General features: G+C 45.6%; 1 protein-coding gene across 8 annotated transcripts in view; it reads right to left on the bottom strand.

The window, feature by feature from the left end:
• Positions 1–13,748: 13,748 nt before the first annotated feature.
• Positions 13,749–23,117, bottom strand: part of LOC149333823 (uncharacterized) — a 138,284-nt gene continuing 128,915 nt past the window's right edge. For all 8 annotated transcript variants that reach the window (XM_089558793.1, XM_089558799.1, XM_089558791.1 and 5 more), the window contains 3 exons: positions 21,690–21,785; positions 19,184–19,315; positions 13,749–14,133 (listed from right to left, as the gene is read on the bottom strand). In XM_089558793.1, the coding sequence (XP_089414919.1) occupies positions 13,927–14,133; positions 19,184–19,315; positions 21,690–21,785 (435 nt within the window). In that variant the 3' untranslated portion in view covers positions 13,749–13,926. The remainder of the gene's footprint in view (positions 14,134–19,183; positions 19,316–21,689; positions 21,786–23,117) is intronic.

Below are 23,117 nucleotides of genomic sequence, written 5' to 3'. Positions count from 1 at the left end.
GTTCATAAAGATGACAATGTGCATTGCAAAGCGCGATAATGTGTGGCAATTCAATCGGAGGCGTCATCTGTGCCAGTGATAGCATGATGAAAGAAAAAAAAAGCCAGTGATAGCATAGTGTTATTGTGTAGTGGCCAGCGCACGCTGGCCACTGCACCAAAATAGCTCGGCTGCCATGGCAGCCCAGAAATGACAACACTGGCGTTTAGAGGGGCGGCGACAAGTGATGGCTTGAACATTGCACTGCCCTGAGCCAGGCGGTAGCGTAAAATGTAGGCTTCCTTTTAAGGCGAAAGCCTTTAATGCCTCATACTGTCGTTAGCAGACGCGTCGGCAGCCGTGTCGACAGACGCGTCGACAGATTTGTCTGCCTTTCGGCGTCACTGCTTAAAAAGAAACTGGGCCGAGGGTGGGAATCTAACCAGGGCCTTTGGTATTTGAAGCGGAGACGCTACCACTCCGCCACGAAGGGTCAAGGTTCGAGCATGAATAAAGGCGCATCTAGTGAATGCATGGGTTTCATAAATAAAATAAAAGGAATAAAGTCAAGAAAAGGAAAAATAAAAATAACAAAATAAACAAAAATGAAAGCAAAATAAAATAAGGTGTGAAAATAAAAATGAAAACAATAAAAGTTAGAAAAGGAGAAAAAAATATATAAAGAAAACTTGATATGGAAAATAAAAAGTAAATAAAAACAAACAGTGCGCCAGGAAACGCTTTCGCCTTGCAGCACTTTAGAGAGCCAAAGTTCCCCCTGAATTTTTTTTTCGTTATTTCAGCATGACACGAAACACAGAGCCTGATGCAGGGACAGAAGCTAAAGGCTAATGGTGCCTGACGAGGCCTCTGACTCTACACAGTTCACAGCGGTACAGACACAATACGAATCTTAGAAACAAAAAAAATAAAGTGTGCCCCCCAGCTGTAATCACAAGGATAAAAAAAACGCAACATTTGACACTAGCGCATAAACGTATTGCATATATTGTTGCACACACAAACAAGTCACACATAATAGGACGTTACACAAATGACATGGATAAATCAACACAAATAGCTGCTCTACAAAATCATACAAAAATACGTAATGCACTTCTTAAATTGACAGTGAAACTGAATAATATGCTTTGAAACGACACAAAACCAAGATAAAAGAATTTTGTAAAGTCACTTTGAGTTATACAGAGATTTGTGTTTCTTTTGTGAGACGACAGGAAAACATGAAAAACAGTGTTCAATTATGCCTATACTTAATCTGATATCATAGCAATAATAGCTCCCTAAGTTGGCATTTAAATGCTTTAATTTACATTCAAAGTTTAGCTTGCCTTCAAATTTGTTTAAGATAGTAGGTATTTGATACGCCATTGTTTTCCTTCTATAATTTCTTCGGATTTTTGGTGTGCGGTGTTTTCGGTGCCTCAAAAGGTATTCTGCGTTTTCGGAGGCAATAATTCCGTACAGTTTCTTCTGGTGCATTACTTGCAGTGCTTTGAAATAATATAACTGGACTGCCTTTATGATGCCGTGTTCCTTAAATATAGGAGCGATTCTTAAGTCGTGTGCAATGCCACGACAAGATTCGAAGCAGCGCAGGATTTTCTTTTTTAATAATCTTAGTATAATTGTATTGTGTATTAGTGCCCCAAACCATTACGCCATAGGTGAGCTTAAAATAAAAAAAGTGAGGTAAAATATTCTTTTTCAGCCAGAGAGATATGAGCGCAGATATTTTGTAAAGACATCCGACTGTGCAGGCAAGTTCTACACTCAGGTTTCTTACGTGTATAGACCAGCTGAAGTCTTCCTGAAACGAAACCCCGAAAAATTTTTGTGCCTGGACTTGTCTTATAAAGGTGTTCTCAAATTTCACGTTAAGTTTGGGGTGTAGAGGTTTGTTGGTGGGACGAAATATGACATATGTTGTTTTTGAGGCATTTAATCTTAACTTATTTCTTCTTAACCAATTTGAAAGTTGTGCAAGGTAGTCATTTCCATAAAATTCTAGTGTCATTAGGTTATGGGAAGAGAAGAAGACATTGGTATCATCTGCATACATTATAGCTTGAGCAGGACTATCTATTTTGACAATGTCGTTAACATAGACAAGAAATAGTAATGGGTCCAATATCCATCCCTGGGGTACTCCTTGCTTTAGCTTCGCAAGTGTTGATACTACATCATTAATTTTCACCAAATGATAACGATCATTCGAATAGCTATTTCGAAGATCTAGTACAATACCTCGGGCACCGTATCTTGATAATTTTTTGAGTAATAAATCGAACTGCATGGAATAAAAAGCTTTCTGAATGTCTAAAACAACCCTAGTGTATATTTTCTACATTCTATGTTTTCAATTATCCTGTCTTTGATGAGTGCTAGAGCGTGTTCAGTCGACCGATGCTTGCGAATGCCATACTGACATCGAGTTATCACCTGATGTTTTCAAAAAATGAAACATGTCTCATGAATGACGCTTTCAAATATTTTAGATATTGCAGGAGGGACTAAAATAGGTCGGTAGTTAGATATAATATTTGTATCACCTCCTTTGAATATTGCAGTGACTGGCGATTTTTAATTGTTTAGGAAATACGCCTGTTGTAATAGTGAGGTTAGTTATGTCGCTGAGAGCTTCTCTGATGAAAGGCGATATTAACTTTATTTCATTTGGACGAAGTTCATCCACCCCTGGAGGTATATTGTTTTAAAGCTTGCCGATTACACTTGAAACTTCAATTCGATCACTAGGTCTCAAGAAAAGAGGGTGAGTCAGTATTGTGTCCACTGGCATACGGTCATCGCGGGTTATTGCATTCGTGATACTGTAGGAGCCAGCATCCACAAAATGTACGTTCATTGCATCAGCTAGCCGTTCCCCATTGAGCTGTGTAATGCTATCCCTAGTTTTTTTCTTGAAGTGAGCGAGTTTACAACCTCCCATATTCATCACTTATTATTATATATGCTCTCGAAAAGATTCTGGCAGTAGCACTGTTTTGCTTTTCTTAAATCGGTCGTTAAAGCATTTCGGTACTTCTTGAACTCTGCAAATATGTTTGGAACTCGTGAACGAATAAAATCATGATATAACTTGTTTTTTATTTCGATACGGTGATAAAGCTCCGAATTAATCCAAGGTTTCTTGTGTTTTGTTATGTTACGACCGGATGGCTGTAATACAGGAAATGCAGCAGTGTGTGAAGCGCGTGGGAAACAAAAGAATCTCTCGTAAGCGCTGTCAGCATTCTCCTCATTGTATTCCTCACTCGAGTCAATCAGGCCGTCCTAGTGGATAAATTATTTTTGCGTTTCAAGGTTTATGGCTCGCCGACCAGCTCTTTTATTGTTGTCCTTGTCACGGAGCTTTGTAATTGAAAAAAAAGCAGAAAAACTGGCAGATGATCGCTAAGATATACGAAAATATTCCGCTACTAATTTCTTGTGGACTGAAGTTTGTTATGCAAACATCCAAACCAGTGGCAGTCTACCGTGTAAGTCTTGTTGGTTTACTTATATGATTTGCGAAGTCATATGTAGCTAACAGTGTCTCAAAATTTTCTACGTATGGATCACTAGAACTTAAGTCAATATCGATGTCCCCTATAATGATGCCGGATGCGTTTGAAAAGACAGGCAAAGCCAAAAGTAAGTCCACGAACTCTACAAAGCGACCTTTATGCCCTAGCGGAGGACGGTAAAGAGCGATCTCCACTCTTTTATGGATACGCAAGCACAAGCATTCAAAATCGCCATTCATTACCGTGAAATCGTCGAACAGTTCATAGGAAGAGGTATCTTTAAAGTAGACAGCCAAACTCCACTCTTCTTTTGCCTACGACAGAGATGTTGAGACCGATAACCTGGAAAGTTAGGTTTTGTGTCATTGTACGAAAGCCGTGTTTCAGGAAAGGTTAGAATACCGAAGTGAACTGATAGCGAATGCAAAAAGGCAGAAATGTCGTCTCCTTTTTGTCGAATGCTTCTACAGTTTGCATGTAATGCAGAAAAAAACTTGCCACAAGAAAACTAACGATTAAAAGCGTCAGCTGTATAGTACCTGCCGTTATCCTCTGGGTACATCATCATGAGAAGGAAAGGCAATTAATGTACATTAAATTTAGTCTTTAACAGCTGATTTTATCTAAGTCTCTTTCATGAGGAATGTGAATTATGTCCGGGTTTTCATCTTTTCGTACAAGCACCTTGTCTCCAGTCGTCCAGGCAAATTTCCATTTGGCTGCCTTTTTCCTTTTAATCGCATCTGAAAGCAATGCCTTGTTTCTTTGCGTCAAGTGCTCGTTCACAAAAACCGGTGTTGTTCCTTCAAGACCAAGCATTGAGCTGTCTATCTTGTTTTTTCTGCACTTTGAGAGCAGATCATTCCGCTGATTGCGTCTCACAAAGCGAGCAACTACGTTCTTGACATCGGCGTTAAATGTACGCACATAGTGACATGTGTCAGTGTCAATCATGGTGTCACTGGTTACCCCTACACTCTTGCCTATCTTTCTTATCATTTAAAGCGGGTCATCTCTCTCCCGGACGCCCTTAATCTCGAGGTTGTTTAGGCGCTGGTTTTGTTCGAGCTCTTCACATCTTTGTGATAACCGGGCGTTTTCGCCTTTCAGTTCCGTGTTCTGCTTGAGCAATTCCTGCATTTCAAGCCTCAAGTTTTTGATCTCGGTAGTAGTATCTTTGACATCATTGCAAATATCGGTGCAGTAGGATACACCTTTCTTAAGCTCCCGCATTTTTTCCCTGAAGTCACGCCCGAAGTAACTATTTATTGCGCTGTTGTATGAATTGTGGTTTTAAAGAACGGGTCATTAAGAGGCAATGTGTCTGGCACCCGGCAAATATAGATATTTTCCAGAGTCCGGAAAATACATATAATGGAACATTATACCTTAGATTCACATGAGAAATTTCGGCTCTCACTCAAGAGGTCGTTTAAGTCCAGCTACTAATTTGGGCATTTTGATTGTATGGCTGTTTGTTACAATAGCTGTTGCAATGGTTGAGTAAGTACCAAACCTTCTGCTTAGAGAGCCGGAAATTTATTATCGAGTTGCAGTTTTAATCCTCACGGTTAGTATAGGCTCACGAGTTGACCATGTAATCGAGGCTGTGAGATTAAGCATTTCCTCCCAGCACTTAAATTAAACAGTAGCAGCGTCACTAAATGTATGAATACCCTTTGCGTGGCTTCAGCACTTCGTCATGTGGTACTACACTTTTGAAATAGAGACTTTTTTTCATTTGCCAAGCTCAGGGCTGAATACCTTGCGGGGTAATCCACTCGAAGAATTTTTGGTCTGACGTGTTCATGGCGGCCCGCCGAGAGTGAATTCTTGCCGATATTAGCAGGCGCCCGTGAATGCTGCCAAATGATCAAGATGCTCGCAAATTGTTGAGGCCGAACTTTTTCAACCAACATTAAAAGCGTGTCTACAATTAATTTATTACGCTATGTGTAGCTCATTAAAAAAATTGGCAGTGGCTTAGCTCTGCTATCCCAGGATATACGTAGCATGAGGCATATGTATATCTTGGTTAAGCTGAATGTTATTAGCTTGGTTTCTCCTCTCCTAAACCTTGACATTCCGGTATGTGTAACTATGGGTAAATTAAAAACGAGAAAATGCGCAGTATCAATTGTGAAGCGTTTATTTATTTCTTATGGTTTCTCTTGCTCTCGTTGGTGAAGCCATGGGCCGTCGGCGTAGCTGAAGCCATAGGTCGTCCGCGTTCGTCGTGTTTATTGGCATCGGCGTTGACAACGTTTTACACTCCGATCATTTTAAGGAAAGGAAGTGCGCATAATGGCTCCCTGAGTCAGTGGACGCCTGAATCGTGCTTATAGTTACGTGTGGTGATGAGAGAGAGATGTGGGCTGCAGGCATTGACAAGGTTGTGCCAGAAACGCGGCGCTGAAGCCATAGGCCGTCGGTGTTCATTGTGTTAACTGCCCTTGCCGTTTTTCCTCCATGGAACACGGCGCAGTAGCTGTGTATCCCTCCACAGTTATACACGCGGCGCAATCTTGGTCAGTGCGCGGCTGGCATAGGCGATAACACGTTGTTGGTCCCGCTGAACTTTAACCAGAACAGCCCCGAGACCAGCGTTGCTCGCATCAGTGTGGACCCTTGTGTCAGCAAGCACATCAAAGTGCATCAGCACGGGGGGGGGGAAGGGGGGGGACTGCAGGCGGCGTTGAAGCTCTTGACACGCCTTCTGCTTCGGAGGTTCCCACTTGAACGGTACATGCGCTTTTCTCAGATCAGTAAGGGCTGAAGCAATTTTAGAGAAATTCTTCATGAAGCGGCGGTAATATGCCCATAGCCCGAGGAAGCGACGAACTTCCTTTTGGTCACGCGGCGGTGTAAAATGGGCAATGGCGGATGTTTTTTCGGGAATCGGCAGGACCCCTTCTTGGTTGACGACATGGCCTAAAGACTTCAACTCTTCGTATGCAAAATGGCATTTTTCGGCTTTTTAGAGTAAGGCCTGGTGACGTAATGGCCTGCAAGACTTCGAGGCAACGAAGGTGCTCCTCAAAAGACGGGGCAAAAACGATGACGTCATCCAGGTAGACCAGACACGTTTGCCACTTCAAATCCGCAAGAACGGTGTCCATGAACCTTTGGAAAATCGCGGGTGCCGAACAAAGACCAAATGGCACCACCTGAAACTCGTACAAACCGTCTAGAGTGATGACTGCCGTCTTTTTGCGGTCTCATTCGTTTACTTCAATTTGCCAATATCCAGACTTCATGTCCATGGAGGAAAAACATCTGGTGTTCCATAAGCGATCCAAGGTGTCGTCAATTCTAGGCAGTGGATACACAACCTTTTTAGTGATGTTGTTTAACAGACGGTAGTGAACGCAGAATCGTAAGGTGCCGTCCTTCTTCGTCACAAGCACTACAGGTCCCGCCCACGGGCTCTTACAGGGCGAATAACGTCGTTTGCGAGCATTTATTTCAGCTGCGTGCTAATAGCCTGACCTTCTTTGGTAGACACTCGATAAGATGACTGTCGGAGTGGCGGAACATTTTCATCTTTAATAATGCGATGTTTCGCAAGATGCGTCCACCCGATGCGTGGCGAGGACGCGAAGGCGCCGCGGTAGCGATTGAGCAGTTCCCGCACTTTGTTTCGCTGCTAGAGCGGCAGGGTTGGGTTAATGTCGTACTTAACACCAGTAAGTTCGTCGGGCTCAGTTGTTGACGCAGTTGTTAAACTGTGCACACACCTAGTTTCACTAAGAGCGTCAATATACGCCACAGTCGTCCCCTTGTTAAGGTGTCGGTGTTCGGTGCTGAAGTTGGTGAGAAGAACGTTGACCTTGCTATTTTCAAAGAAGACAACCGCCCTGGCGACGGAAATTCCTCTGTCCAGTAGCAACAGCTGCTTGCTTTCGACGACACCCTCAATTTGCCGTATGTGCTTTCAGCAGACGGTTACAATTACACTAGAACGCTGAGGCACGGTCACGTGGTCGTACAGAATGTGCAGAGCCGCTGCGAGAACGCTATCCACGGATATGGCCTTCTCGGTCGAGAACTTGACGGACTGCGATTGGAGATCAATAACTGCACCGTTTTCGGTCAAAAAGTCCATACCGAGTATGACGTCCCGGGAGCACTCGGCTAACACTACGAACGTTGCCAAGAATGTTTGGCCTTGCACGGTAACCCTCGACGTGCACGTTCCCGTAGGCGTAATCAATTGTTCCCCTGCAGTACGCATCTGTGGGCCGTCCCAAGCGGTTGTGACCTTTTTTAGTGCCGCGGCGAATTGTTCACTAAGCACGGAATAATCGGCACCAGTATCCACCAGCGCGGTTACATCGGCGCCGTTAACCGAAATCTCCAAGTCGGCAGTTGGTGGTGTCTTACTTTGGGAATGTCGAGGCATTCGGTCTCGGCTGCGGTGTCTCGAAGCAGTTCGGCATCGAGGAAAGGCGTCGTGGCCACGGAGGGGTGCATCAGGACAGCGGCTAGTTTTAAGGTACGTGGGCTCAGGAATCATCGGTACGGCTACGAAATTCGGGGTTGGTTGAGAACTGTCTTGCGGCGATGGAGGATCTTGTACACTTTGACGTTCACCAGCCGCACCTCCAGAGGCTGCTGCATCTAGTTTCCCTTATGGGGACTCCGAGACTGGCCTCGTCATGGGGAACTGTACCGACGCGGTGATGGAGATCGACAGAAGCGACGCTGTACGGAGTCCGCTTGCAAGATGTAATCCGCGATCTCCTGCAGTCGTTCTCCATACGTCGGACGAGGACAACCGACGGGGAATCCTCGAAGGCCCATCTCCTTGTACGGGCAGCGGCGCCAAACATATCCAGCCTCACCGCAATGGTAGCACAGCGGCTGATTGTCTGGCGCTCTCCAGACATCCGTTCTGCGGCGTCCAAGACGCTGTGGAGAATTCAGCTGAGGAGGTGGAGTTCGTGTAGCGGCTCAGGTGGGTGGGTCGTAACGTGCGTTCGGCTGGGATGGAATGAAGCGGCCTGTGACGGCGGCCTAACTGAGATTCGGGGGCGGCTGAGGCTGCACAGGGCCGGGAACAGGTAGTGGTGTACAAGTACCTAGAGCTCGCTGCACTTCCTCACGGACAACGTCAGCAAGTGTGCTAACCTGAGGCTGTTCCTTGTCCGGAAAGAGCTTCGCCAGTTCTTCCCTCACGATGCATCGAATAATCTCCCGTAGAGAGTCTCCTGAATTCACCGTGGCGCCCTCCACAGTGGTAGTGAGCATCAATACTGCTGTACGGTCGTACTGCCGGCCCCTCATGTTAAGGGGCTTTTCGATGTTGCTCGCCTCCTTTACGAAGTCAGCCACAGTCACTGGAGGACTTCGAAACATTCCAGCGAACAGCTGCTCCTTGGCCCGTTTCATCAGGAAGCTCACCTTCCTGTCCTCGGACATGCTTGGGTCCGCACGTCGGAAGAGTCTCTCCATTTCCTCAACATACACCGTCACACTCTCGCCCGGAAGTTGATTTCGGGCCTTTAAAATCAGGTCAGCCTTCTCCGTGCGCAACGTGCTGTCCTTGAAGACTTGGAGGAACTCTGTTTTGAACGTATCCCACGTTAATATGTCAGATTCATTGTTTAGAAACCAGGTCCTCGCGTAGCCTTCAAGGGCGAAATAAACATGGCGCATCTTGCAGTCAGCGCCCCAACCATTGTAGATGGTCACCCGGTCATTCTGGTCCAGCCAGTCTTCGGCGTCCTCGTGTGGTTGACCGCGAAAATGGGGTGGCTCTCGCTGGTGGGGGAGCAGGACCGGCGACACTGTAGCCGGAGGATTCATCGCTGTAGGACCTGCCCTCCGTAAGCAATGGGAAACAGGGAGCAGTCCAAATTCGGGAGGTAAGCCCTGTAATCGGCGACTGCCCTGGTGGACTGGACGCTGTCTACCTTCGGTATATGTACGGGGCTGGAATTTAGGCTTGAAGGGGGCGTACGGTGCATTAACGACGTATCCAGCACCTCCACCAGATGTCACGTTGGTAATAAGCGGCCGAGCGTCAACAGCGGCGTAGACCAGGACGTGCGCTTCCAGAACACTTCCACACACACACACTTCCTCCTCTTCTTCAAAGGCACTTTCGTTCGCACGAGCGCTGGCGTCAATATGACTAATGTGGTTCCCTGAGGTAGGTCGGAGGTGCTAGAAAGAGATTAGGCATGATCGAAAGAAAAGACGCGCGCTGCAGCAGCCACGTTCACCGACGCGACAACAACGGCTACCTCACCAACAGATACCCTAATAGCAAGTTTCTTCCCTGTTCCGCTGGGGTCATGCCTGTACAATAGTTCTGCGCTTATGGCCCTGCTTACTTGCATAGAAGGCACTTCCTGATGTCATTTCTCTCAGCAGTGAGGAACCGATGGGCCGTTACTTCGAAATGTAATCCTCCTCAAGTCTAACTTGTAGCGCAACGGAAGGTACAACACTTCTCAACCAATCAGGCGAAGGCATACTTCCTGCGCCTCATTTTATATTTTTAGTCTCGTCGCGGCAAGCAGACTTTGCAGAGACCGTTTGTCTGCATTTTTCAATAAAGCTCTTTCCTCGAGGCACACAGCGAGTGGAAATAACAATAAAACGCTTTCCGCAAACCACACTGACACATGTTGATGTAACCCGCAAAAGGACGAACGGACGGAGAAAGAACACAAGGACCAGTGCTATTTTCCACACTGAAGCACCGAAGAATTGGTGCGACAGTGGCAGTTTCCTGTCAATAGCACTAAGCAACTCATCAACATCAGCCGGACTACACCTACGGCAAGGCAAAGGCCTCTCCGATATCTCTCCAATTAACCTTGCCCTTCGCCAGTTGCAGCCACCGCATCCCCACAAGCTTCTTAATCTCATCCGCCCACCTACTTTCTACCGCATACTGCTACGCTTGCTTTCTCTTGGAATCCACAGCGTTACCCTTAAGGACTAGCGGTTATCTTGCCTTCGCATTACATACCCTGCTTAAGACCATTTCTTCCTCTTTATTTCGACTGGGATGTCATTAACCGGTTTTTGGCCCCTGACCCGCTCTGCCCTCTTTCCGTCTCTTAACGTTAGATCAATCATGTTGCTTTCCGTAGCCCGCTGCGCTGTCGTTAACTTAAGTTGAACTTCACTAATGTTATGTGAAGATATTGGAAGATATTTATAAAGATTGCACAGCTACTATAGTTCTCGATAAAGTCAGCAATAAAATTCCAATAAGGAAATGTGTCAGGAAGGGAGACACGATCTCGCCTATGCTATTCACTGCCTGTTTACAGGAGGTATTGCGGCGCCTGAAATGGGAACAGTTGGGGGTAAAGTTAATGGAGAATACCTAAGTAATCTGCGATTCGCTGATGGCATTGCCTTGCTAAGTCACTCAGGATATGATCTACAAAGCATGATCAATGAATTAGACAGGCAGAGCAGAAGGATGAGGCTTAAAAGTTTGATACAGAAAACCAAGGTAATATTCAACAGTCTAGCAAGATAGCTGCAGTTCGCAATTGGTGGCGCGGTGCTAGAAGTTGTAAGGGAATATGTCTATTCAGGGCAAGTAGTGACAGCTGATCCGGATCATGAGAGGAAAATAACTAGAACAATAAGAATGGGGTGGAGCGCATATGGCAGGTACTCTGAGATCATGAATGCCAGTTTACCAATATCCCTCAAGAGAAGATTATACAACAGCTGTATGTTGCTTGTTCTCACCTATGAGGCAGAAACGCGGAGGCTAACAAAGAGGGTTCGGCTTATGTTAAGGACAACGCAGCGAGCTATGGAAAGAAAAATGATCGGTGTAACGTTATGAGATCGGAAGCGGTCGGAGTGGGTGAGAGAACAAATGCTGGTTAATGGCATCCTAGTTGAAATCAAGAGGAAGAAGTGAGCCTGCGCAGGGCATGTAATGCGGAGGCAAGATAACCGCTGGTCCTTAAGGGTAACGGAGTGAATACCAAGAGAAGGGAAGCGTAGCAAGGGGCGGGAGAAAGTTAGATGGGCGGATGAGATTAAGAAATTTGCCGGAATACGGTGGCCGCAACTGGCGAAGGACAGGATTAATTGGAGAGACACGGGAGAGGCCTTTGCCTTGCAGTGGGCGTAGTCAGGCTGATGATAATGATGATGATGATGAACTAAGCGACTACACAGGACAAACCAGAAGCTGTGATAGCAAGGGAAGTGATCGTTACCCACTCAGCGACGCGCTCAGAAGTGGGGCCCCCCGAACCAGAGTCAGTGCATTGTCTTTACTTAGCGACTACAGAAAACAACTGCGAACCAGGCTTACAGTAGCCACGTAGCCGATGGGTGGCGAAATCGCTGTGTTTTGAAATTTCCAGCTGGTCTAACTCAGCACCTAAAGAGAGAGACCTACGTTGCAACCACTTGCCGTTAGCCGTCAGCCACCATGGCAATCTTTTATGCTCCTGGTGACGGTACTTATTCATAGATGGTTGCATCTCTAGACATCTTCAGTTAGGGCATTATCCCCAGTCGCAATTTCCTGAAAAATGAATGCAGCCAAGTCTTGCCACTCCTTTGACCACTTATTAGTTGGGAGATGCCTCATATTGAGAAACAGTGGCGAATCTGTGCGGTGTCCCTACTTTTTCTAGACGCCTCTTCTCCAGGTGTGATACGACACGTAGGGGCCTCGATTCACGTGTTTTCAAAGTAAGTCGATAATAACGTAAGCCATTTCGACAGGATGTTTTATTTCTAGGTATTTATTAATAACACCTTCAATCACTGAAGGATTGGAAGGCGAGTAGGTTACGGACAAAAATACAGCACAAAAGCTGCAAATTATGCAGTACAAAAGATACATACAAGAATAAGTGCTTTGCTATGCGATAGAAAAAAGAAAACAGACCAATAGAAAAACATTCAAAAATAAAAAAGAAAAGCATTCAGATCACGTCGCAAGGGGAGCGAGAAACGATTGCCCAAAACCTTAATCTGGCAGAGACGCGATACGTGCGGGAGGGTAGTTAGCCTTTGCATGTGTTTGGCAAGAATATTACTAAAAGTTTTTGAGCGGCAGTCAGCAAGAGCGGCTTTGTCCTAATGATCAACACGCGAAGAGCGGTAGATATAGGCGACACGGTGAATCGGCCTTGTAAAGATCTATAGTAGTCAATTTTATTAAGCGAACATATGCGAACAATTTGCGAAGCAATGACAGACAAGGCAAGCATATTCTGGTCGTCCTGCTTCTTGTTTTCAGGATGGAGCTGATGAAGTCAAGAAATTCAGTAAGAGTTTTAACGCTTACAATACAGTCACGCTCCAGCAGGAAGAGTAGTGCTGCCGGAAAAGTGGTTAATTCAGAGGCAACGAATGAAGATCACTTGAAGGCCTTAAACGTAATGTGGAGGGGCAAATCAAATGATGAAAATAAAGCATCTGCACGACACTGGAAGGAGGGCGTGTACATTAGGCGATGAAGCCTTGCCACCTTGCGAGCAAAATGGTTTATTAAATCAAATTTGCCGTATGCATAGAGGAATACTGACATTCTGGGAATTATGTCAGTGGTTTAGTCCCGACATTAGGGGTTAGTACCATTGAGCTAGTTGGATGACACCTGTGCGTTCAAATAACAACACATTCAACAACCTTCCGTATGCGGCTGCTCTGCTTAGCAAAACCTTTTTTGACCTGCTGTCAATCGCGGAACTGCAAATAAGTACCGAAGCCAAGGAAGTCAGATTAAAAATGGCAGTTCTGCATACTAACCATAGTTAACTCATCAACTTTCACTACCCTCTGACACAGGCAGGTTTTCAGATTTCACTGAAGCTTCGCTGAACAAGATTTTCTTTAAAAAAAATGAATGCAGCATTGATAAAATGTCCAGGGAGAACCAGCAAACTCACAAACTACCGCTACGGCGCAACCGCATAGAAGCCGTTAATCCGAGAAGCACATTCTCATCGGCACATTTATTACTGCTTCGAACGCCATCTGTGCGTCTTCATCCAGGTACTCATAAAATGAATGCTGTCGGGAATGTACTTATTAAGGCGGAAACATGGGCTAGTTGGAAAGCGTTTGAAATCATATTTGCTAGCGCTTAGTGAACACACGAGACAAGAACACAAATACACACGACTGACGCTAGTCCTCAACTGCCGTTTATTCAGTTAGAATAAACGGCAGTTGAAGACTAGCGTCTGTCCTGTGTATTTGTGTTCTTGTCTCGTGTGTTCACTAAGCGCTAGCAAATATGATTCCAAACGGGAATGTACACCCACTTGTGCTATAACAGAGAACCGTGAGTCTTCTGTGCAGGTCTTGTATACTAACAACCCCATTGCTTCGTCTCGACGGAAACAGCACTAATGTAGCTGGCTGTGGCGCAAGAGAAGTTCTGTCGATGGAGTCACTGGACAGAACATCTTTCGGACTTCGATGCCGGTGGAGGATCGCATCTTTCTGACTTCGACGTCGGTGGAGAATCGTAGTGGCATGGGGACAGCTGTTTGCGTCTCTTCAATTCGGCCGCTACCGTTGTGAACAGCTCTTGCACGTTGGTGCCATCCTTGGCGCTTGTCTCCATGTACTTCATCCCCATGCGATCAGCAAATGCCTGCACAACATTCCACTACTTGTCGAATCCACACAGAGGATGCCTTAGAGCCGACTCGCTTGCTTCCGCAAAGCGAAATTCGGACTCCGTAAACAAAGAAACTGCCTACACATGCACAATCATGCACACAGCTGCCTAGAGCGCTGGAACGCCGCACCGGAGTATATATACACGACTGGCGCAGTGCTCGAAACCTGGCATGCACATTCGCATCGATCAATCAATCCATCAATCAATCAATCAATTATTCAAGCTTATGCCACATCAGAGATGTGAAGGACGGGGACAACAAGCCTAGATAAAAGCTTTACGTGAGGTCCCCGCCCCCTGCAGCAGGTTTATTGAGTACAGAACTTTAATTACACTACGCTATAGCACTTTAGCACATACTGTACCTTTATAACAGAAAAAGTATATATTATTTAACAATATGCATTTACAAAGCATTAATACGTGACATAAGCATCAAGTGTTCAAACCAAATTGAATGCATCACAGCAGTGTTAAATTTTGTAAAGCAACAGAATTTAGGATAGTCTCGCAAAAACACTGCGGAGAAAATGAGTGGTAACTCTGAGTGCTATGCCAATTGTAGTTCATTGCTGTTTTGCGAATTAACGAAAAATTATATGACAGCCTTTGTATACTGCAGCTAAATCGCGTTCGTGAATAACTCCTCATGCCTTTAAAACCAGTAACGGGCCGGCCCCGCAGCAACGATTGCCATTAAAGCACAACATGCTCAAGACAGGCGTATGGACGACTGTACACGGCAGCAGTAAGAGGCAGGGATATCTAGTGCTCTTAGCGCGGCTTATGACGTCATCCACGACTTTATGTTATAAAGCTATAATGGGCGAATTTCGATAGGCAGTAACTGTTAGAGACGCCACGTGCTTGTTTCATCTTGGTACCCGCCACTGTGTCTCACTGGCTACGGAGTTCGGATGCTGATCCCAAAAAGGCGGGATAGAATTTTGGACGCACGTCGGCTACTTGTGCAGGCGCGCTCGTGTGCTCTGCGATGCCAGTGCACTTAAAAAAAAAAAACGCTAGAGATCACTGTGGCGACGCGCATTGGCAGATTGCGAAAACATTGATGCCTCCTTCACACTCGGCGCCTCTCTTTGCTTCACTTTAGATTGTTTGCCTCTATTTTTTCCTCTTTCTTTCTGTTTTGAATGTTGGCCTCTCTGTTTAGTTCTTGCGATTTTGCCGTCTACCGCTATTTTCACATTCTCACATTATAATCACATCTGGGGCCATTTTGACGTCTAAATGACCTTTAGACCTCTAATTTATTAATTACTCCAGATCAATCATATTTGGTGTACAACGACATGTCATCATCCTCTGTCACGGTGTTGCGTTTTTTCCCCGCAATTTTGACGTCTACTACTGTTTCCACGCCCTCGCACTATATAGACGTCCGATACTATATTAACGTCTAAGTGACGTTTTTGGCTTAATTACCTAATCACTCCACATCGACCAAATTTGACGTGGATCATCCTCACATCATCCTCTATCACACATAATTGTCATTTTTCGCTTAACTCCCACAGGAACGGAGAAATCGCTGCCGACACGTTTTGCGGCCACGAAATCGTCGACATAGCCAAGCAATGCTTTCGCATCAATAACCACTCTATATATTCTCCATTGTTCCGGAGCCCTGCATTTGGGGCGTTACTCATAGTTTGTGAACCACCGCAACGGTGCGAGGCCAACAGATGCACACGGGACGAGACACAGCGCTGAACTAACAATTTCAGCACTATGTCTCATCCCGTCTCCATCTTTTGGTGTCCTGCCCTTGCGCTGGCTCACAATGATTTTTTGTAAGCCAGTTCATTTTGTCACTCGCAGTTCATGTCTAGCTTCCGATGTGAAAGATTACATACCATGCGCACGTAACTGCTTATTTCACACAGCAGTAGCATCCGGCTTGATTCGTCAGGTTGGCCGAGAGAACAGCATTAACCGCACATGAGCGCCGGATACTGAATCTGGCATGACAGAATCGATATGCTGAGTAATACTGCATTAAGCATAGGGCTTCTGGCAGGATGCCTGCCAATGCCTGCCAGTTCTGCCAAGAAACAATCTTATCTTACGAAATGACGGCATAACATTCTGTAATCTTTAATCTAAGACTTAATTGGAAAGAGCACGACAACCTAACATGAACAGTAACACTTAAACAGCAAGGGCCCCAACGCTTCTCCAACCGAGCCGAACATAGCCAACGTTTCTCAACCGTCACCCGCTGCAGCGCCGGAGAACGTCGCAAGGCACGTAGCGTTCCCAGCAGCTAGCGAACAAAGAAAATATCAAGCATACATTGCCAACGGCCTCATTTCTACGTCCCTGATCTGCTAGAAACACCGAGAGAGGGAAAGGGGAAGCTCGGGCACCGACGAAGTAATTATTGTTTTTTACGCTTTTTCACGCGCCTGACCAAGGGCTTGCCAGGGCCACACAGCAATAAGAACACAGTATTCATCCTTTTCTAATTTTCGCTGTTTTGATTCTTGCACTCTAAAGAGAAAAGAGTGAAAAGGGCATGACAGCTGTCCTCTACACCACTCCCTTTTACGAAAGGGTGTGCGCTAGAGGGCACCTTATTCCCCTTTTTACTCCCATGTGGGCCTATTCGTGCTTAGAATGAAAGACGTGATTCAGCCAGTCACTTGACGCTGCCTGCAGTATACAGGGTCTGTTCTGAAAGTAGTAGGACTGGTTTTTTCCTGGGCGATCTGCGGCGGTCTGCGCGTGCAGGATCGTTGAAAGGGGATATTGGGAATTCTGGGGAAAATCGCCAGTCGGCTCTCGGCCGTTGAAGAGAGCAGGTCGCTTGTACTGTGAACCCCTGTCGAAACGTCTCGTCACGCAGAATCATAGAGCGTTTACCGGATCAGCGATACGCAATAAAATTTTGTGTAATTCTCGGTAAAACGGGTAAAGAGACTCACGACATGATTAAGGAGGCCTACAGTGACGCTGCCTTGGGTATATCAGGTATTGTTTGTGTGGCGCAAGCTGCTCCGAGAAGGTAAGGAAAGAGTGGAAGACGACGACCGCTCCGGACGCCCTTCGACCAGCAAGACCAACGAAAACGTGTAGCGAGAGAAACATTTACTGAACACTGATAATAGGATGAGTATCGAATGGCTGCGGATGACTTGAGCATTCCTAAAACCCAAGTTTTTGAGATCGAGACAGAAAACTTAGCCATGAGGAAAGTGTGCGCGAAGTTGGTGCCGGGAGTGTTGTTAGAGGAGCAAAAGACCAACCGAGAAGCGATCTGCCAGGATCTTCTTCATCATGTGAATAAAGACCGCGATTTTTTTCTCAGCACAGGGCGGCAACGCTGCCTCAGCCCCCTACAGCCCCGACTCGGCCCCGCCAGACATTTTTCTATTCCGGAAAATAAAATCGACGCTCAAGGGGAAACATCACGGATCGGTAGAGGTCGTTCAACAGGCCGTGACGAGGGAGCTAAACAGCATTCCGGTCCAGGCGTTCCTGGAGGCGTACGAAAACTAGAAAACTCATTAGCAGCAGCGTGTAGGTGCGGAAGGGTGCTACTCTGAAAAATTCGAACCGTTTTTACTACTCTCATGAATAAATTTTATTTAAAAAAAATGAGTCCTACTGCTTTCAGAACAGACCATGTATGAATCCGAGATCGTTGCTCGTTATACGATGTGTGTCACAGCGACGGGATCGAACCTGCGTGTTTCGGGTCAGCAGCCGAGCGCCATAAGCATCAACCACCGTGGCGGTTTAAAAAGAAGAAATGCGTTACTGGAAAAGATGCAGAAAAGAGCGCCCTTTTAGAAATTAAACAAAAGCAATAAATTATTTGTTTTTATTTTTTGCTTACCGTGTCCCCTTAACGGAGACTCTTGTACTAAAACACTTATCTTAGAGTCCGTATACCATTACATACGTTCGTGCAAGTGATTGAAGGCCAAAATACCGGTTTTGGATTCCTCGCCACTCAAAACGGTATGGCGCGCGTACATATCAGTACGCGCGCCATACCGCCATATTTCTGACGGGGGCTGTACATATCAGTACAGCCCCCATCAGAAATATACAGCCCTAGGGATTCGCTTCTAGGTGCTTAGCGGGACTCCCTAGCTCATCTAGCAGTCTGAAGCTCATGAGGATCGAGGACGCGAAGCCATTCCTCTTTTTGCGAAATTACGGTCCCTTACGAGACATAACGAGGCATGCTACAGGCCTCATAAGCAAACCCCTTGCGCCGTATACCTTTGGCGGGTGGTGTACCTGCGTTTTTGGATGGCCTACCGCGCAGTGTACTCTGCGAAAATGAAATACAGGCTAAAAAAAACTTCGGCTTATCGTTACGTCCCTTCCTGCTCCGTAAATGCAATCATGTCGTTATTTTATAAACTTCACGTTGTCATTTCTTTTAAATGTGTACATATTTTGTAGTGTGATTTTCCGTGAGTCTAACTCGTTTTGTCAGATTTATTGCAAAGTTTGCACTTTGTTCCATTTTGATCTCGTTTTCTTATGCAAATGTTCGCTGTCTGCCAGCGCTGCCCCTCAAGCCTTCTGAGGCTTTGGTCGGCCTGGTTACTTCTCTATGCCAGCTGACATCAATAAAGCTGCCGTCCGTCCGTCCGTCCGTCCGTCCGTCCGTCCGTCCATCCATCCATCCAACCATCCATCCATCCATCCATCCATCCATCCATCCATCCATCCATCCGTCCGTCCATCTGTTCCTCCGTCCGTCCGTCCGTCCTTCCATCTGTCCTTCCATCCGTCCGTCCGTCCGTCTGTGCGTGCACCCCTCTATCTCTCTGTCGATCTATATGGATCCCTGGACACTGCTGGCTTGAAGGATATGAGAGCCAATGCTGAGGCAAAGAGCGCTCTCAGCAATGGCCTCTGCACAGTTGTGCAGTTCTCAGAACCGGGCACCATTTCTCTTCTTTCGGATTTTGTGAAGCGTGCACCGGCAAGATACTAATGCGGTCTGAACTACCGATTGCAAACAAAACACGTTACTTGCCTGTCCGGTTTCGTAGTCGATCTCCCGCCGTGCCGCTATGTCAGTCTTGTTGCCGACGAGGAACACGAGCGCATCGTTATTGGTAGCTTCACCAATCTCTTGCAAGCTGAGCGTGACAGCATTGAATGTCATCTGGCATGAAAAAGACAAAACAAATAATAGTAACAAAACAAGTCAATTTCACGGCGCAAAGCGAGGTCCGTAAATTTCTGCAGAAGAATGCTGTATCTTGTTGAAGGGTCACGAGGTCAAATTCTAATTGTGAAAAATACGAGACGTTGTAGGTACAGTACTTTTCATTAAAGTAAACCGTAGGGCCTCAAGGAAAGTGATTGCGCCTGCATCGGCATCCGGATGGATACCATCACATTCGAGTATAAGGTGTTCAGTTGTGTGTACAGAAACAATTTCAATTGTTTAAATTTTCAATTGAACTGCGCATGTGCACTGATGGCCCGCGGTCAAGGTAAACGGTAGTAGTAAATGCTGGCCTAAAGTCTCAAATGATGCCGTAATCGCTCCTCTTAAACTTGACCTTACTTCCGAACCTACGCGCCTACTGCGGAGCCGCCGTGGTGGCTCAGTAGTTATGGTATCTCAGTGGTTACGGCGCTCGGCTGCTGACCCGTAAGACGCGGGTTCGATACCGGCCGCGGCGGTAGAACTCCAATGGAGGCGAAATTCTAGAGGCCCCTGTAGTATACGTTGTCAGTCCACATGAAAAAAACCGCAGGTGGTCGAAATTACCATAGCCCTCCACTACGACGTCCGTCACAGCCCGAGTCACATAGGGACGTTAAACTCCATAAAACCAAACCAAGCATATCGTGGGGCTTGCAGCACATCCAATATGAACCAAACGCGAGAGTTACATTTGCTATGACTTGTCAAGAATGCCTTAAGCCGCCTTACACACGCTTCATTTTATCGAATGGTTCTTCTTCAGGCGTCGCAGATAAAAGGTGAAAGGACACAAATGGCCTAGCGCTCGTGCTGTCAGCTGCTCCAGAAATAAGAGGCATACCCCGCGTCCGGCACCTACCGTTTTCTCCTTGACTGTACTCGTTTTTGAGCAAAAAAGAAAAGAGCTTCTACTACGAGCCAACTTTTGCGGTCTTTATCCGTGTTATAAGATGACCCTTTGCGTTTCACTTCTCCAGAATAAATGCGGTGTTTCGCGCTTGGTGCATTGCTGAGGGAGCTCTTTAGGGCTTTAAAGATTAGCAAACTAGAAAACGAACACCACGACGTTACATCTAGAGGCCGGTGTGACAGGGCTCTAGTCCAGAAGATAATAAAATTTCACGTAAAAAATTTGGAAGTTCTTGTTTTTCTGCCTTTAAGGACAAAATTCCTCTGCTCGACCGGTCCCGGTGATTTGGCTGGTGAACACGATGACGCTGAATAAAACCCCACCTGCGGTAGCCGCGTTTCAATTGAGGCAAAGAGCAAAAGACGCCGATGTGCTTTGCGATGTCAGCGCATGTTAACGACCCCAACTTGACGACATTATTCGCTCGACCTGATTGCAATCTGACTTTCATAATTTCGCTTACGTTAGAGTTCAAGTGTTCAGTGAGATTGACACAATCATGGCTCTTTGCTTTCCACGTGATTATATTTTTTGCTACTCTATTACGTTTTTCTGGATAAATATCCTATTTAGCTAAAAACAAAATGACTGGCGTTTTGATAGACCTGACTGCCAAGTGCTAGAAGCTCAGAAAAATATTTCTTTTTCAACATACAATTTCTTTATTAGAAAGAATTGTAAGGGGATATTGAGAGGTTTGTAGCCGGCCGTAAGTAGTATCGATATGGGTTTTTAGGTTTTGGAAAATTCCATTCTTTGTCACCGCTTCAGCGGAACGAGTTTTGACGAGAATGCCATTTTCGACAATATGAAAACTGATCTTGATATTAATTACGGTGGGTTACATGCTTGTTAATTTATGAGGAGCTTAACGGTATTATTAACCACTTAACTATTCTATATTATATAACCAGCCTGCTAGTTAACATGTCTTGGTTGATCTTGGTGCAGACCCTCGCTGACAATGCTATGCCGGGGAGAGCGCGGTTCTAATTCAACAAGCGTATTTTTTTTAATTGCTGTCATAGGTGAAATAAAGTGTATAATAATTATTAAATAATACGGGCGCAACACATTCCGCAAGAAAAAACGTCATACCAGCAACTTGACTACATGCGCGCTGTCACATTCCATATTCGCCGCCCATGACCAGCTCAAAACTCGTTATTGCTTTCACTTGCGTTCGTTCCATCTAGGTCATTTGCTTAGTGCGAATGTAACTCCACGGGAATATTAAATAAATCTAATTAGCCGGCGGCGGTAACAGCGCTCACAAACTATTCCATGTTAATTAACCGGCCTGCTTATTGTGATTTTAGATAGGTAACTTCGTACGGAACATAATTTCTAGCCATCGAACTTTAAAGCTAGCTCCCTTTCAATGCGTGAACAAATTGAAAGACGCACACGCACCTTTAATGTGATGTCGTACACAACAATGAAGGCTTCCGCTTGACTCATGTGGTGTAATCTGATAGGCCGAAATCTTTCATTTCCCGAAACGTCCCACTGAAACAAAAAGTTCAAGGAATGAGGTTATCAGAAAGCATAGCGAGCTTCTCGTCCAGTATTTTTTTCTCTCTTTCCGAATGACTGCATGTATGTATAATTTTAGAAAGTAGAGTGGCACACGTTGTAAATAATTACAAAGCTTTACTGACGTTTCGACATAAAAATTGTATCAAAAGAAGGCTGGTTACCCGCGCCAGGCGATGCACAATGGGCAATCTGGCTCCAACCAGCCAGAACCGCCTTTCTACTCCTTTTTGCCTATTAGTTTCCATCCGTTTAAAACGTGAGATAAAAGTTGTGAATTTCCAGGACTTCGTCGTGAGTGGCTTCTTGATAGCAAAAATGTAAAAAAACTTTGGAATTCATTCAGGAAAAATTAATTAAATCCATATTGATTGATTTGAGCTAATGTTTATGATATTTGAATGCCTAAGGTCCACAAAACCTTTTGCTAACAGGCTGGCGCATGTAGGAATTCAAGTGTAAAATTCAAAACTGCCCCGTCATCTGTGAATGCAGCATTGTGATCATATATATTTTAGCCTGTTTTGCGGTAGGGCTAGCTTTTGCAGGAATTCATCTTTTCGCGGGCCTCCTGCATCTCTAGACGCATATATTTTGTCCTTACGTTGATAAATATATTGCAGAAGACCGTTACTTAAAGTATGGTAGCAGTTCAAGTAGATATGTGGGAAGAAATCAAAATTATTCACATCTTTGCGGTCTGTAACAAATATGCAAAATAGGGTGTTAATGGGAACTTTCATCACCATAATCAGCCTCACTATGCCCACTGCAGGGCAAAGGACTCTCCCATGTCTTTCCAGTTAATCCTGTTCTTCCCCAGTTGCGGCCACACTATTCCCGCAAACTTAATTGCATCCGCCCACCTAACTCTCTGCCGCCCCCTGCTACGCTTGCCTTCTCTTGGAATCCACTCCCTTACCCTTAAGGACCAGCGATAATCTTGCCTTCGCATTACATGCCCTGCCCAAGCCCACTACTTCCTCTCGCTTTCGAATAGGATATCCTTAACCCGCGTTTGTTCCCTCACCCACTCCGCCTGCTTCCGATCTTTTAACGTTACACCTATCATTTTTCTTCAAATAGCTCACTGCCATGGCCTTAACTTCAGCTGAACCCTCTCTGTTAGCCTCCACGTTTCTGCCCCATAGGTGAGTACCGGTAAGATACTGGCAAACTGCCATTCACGATCTGAGAGAACCTACCATATGCACTCCACCCCATTCTTATTCTTCTAGTTATTTCCCTCTCATGATCCGGATCTGCGGTCACTACTTGCCCTAAGTAGATATATTCTCTCACTAC

The sequence above is a fragment of the Amblyomma mixtum genome, chromosome 8 (assembly GCF_055824585.1).
Source record: "Amblyomma mixtum isolate Tamu chromosome 8, ASM5582458v1, whole genome shotgun sequence".
Taxonomy (NCBI): Eukaryota; Metazoa; Arthropoda; class Arachnida; order Ixodida; family Ixodidae; genus Amblyomma; species Amblyomma mixtum.
Note: the sequence above shows the minus strand (reverse complement) of the source record. Positions and strands in the feature narration are given on the sequence as shown.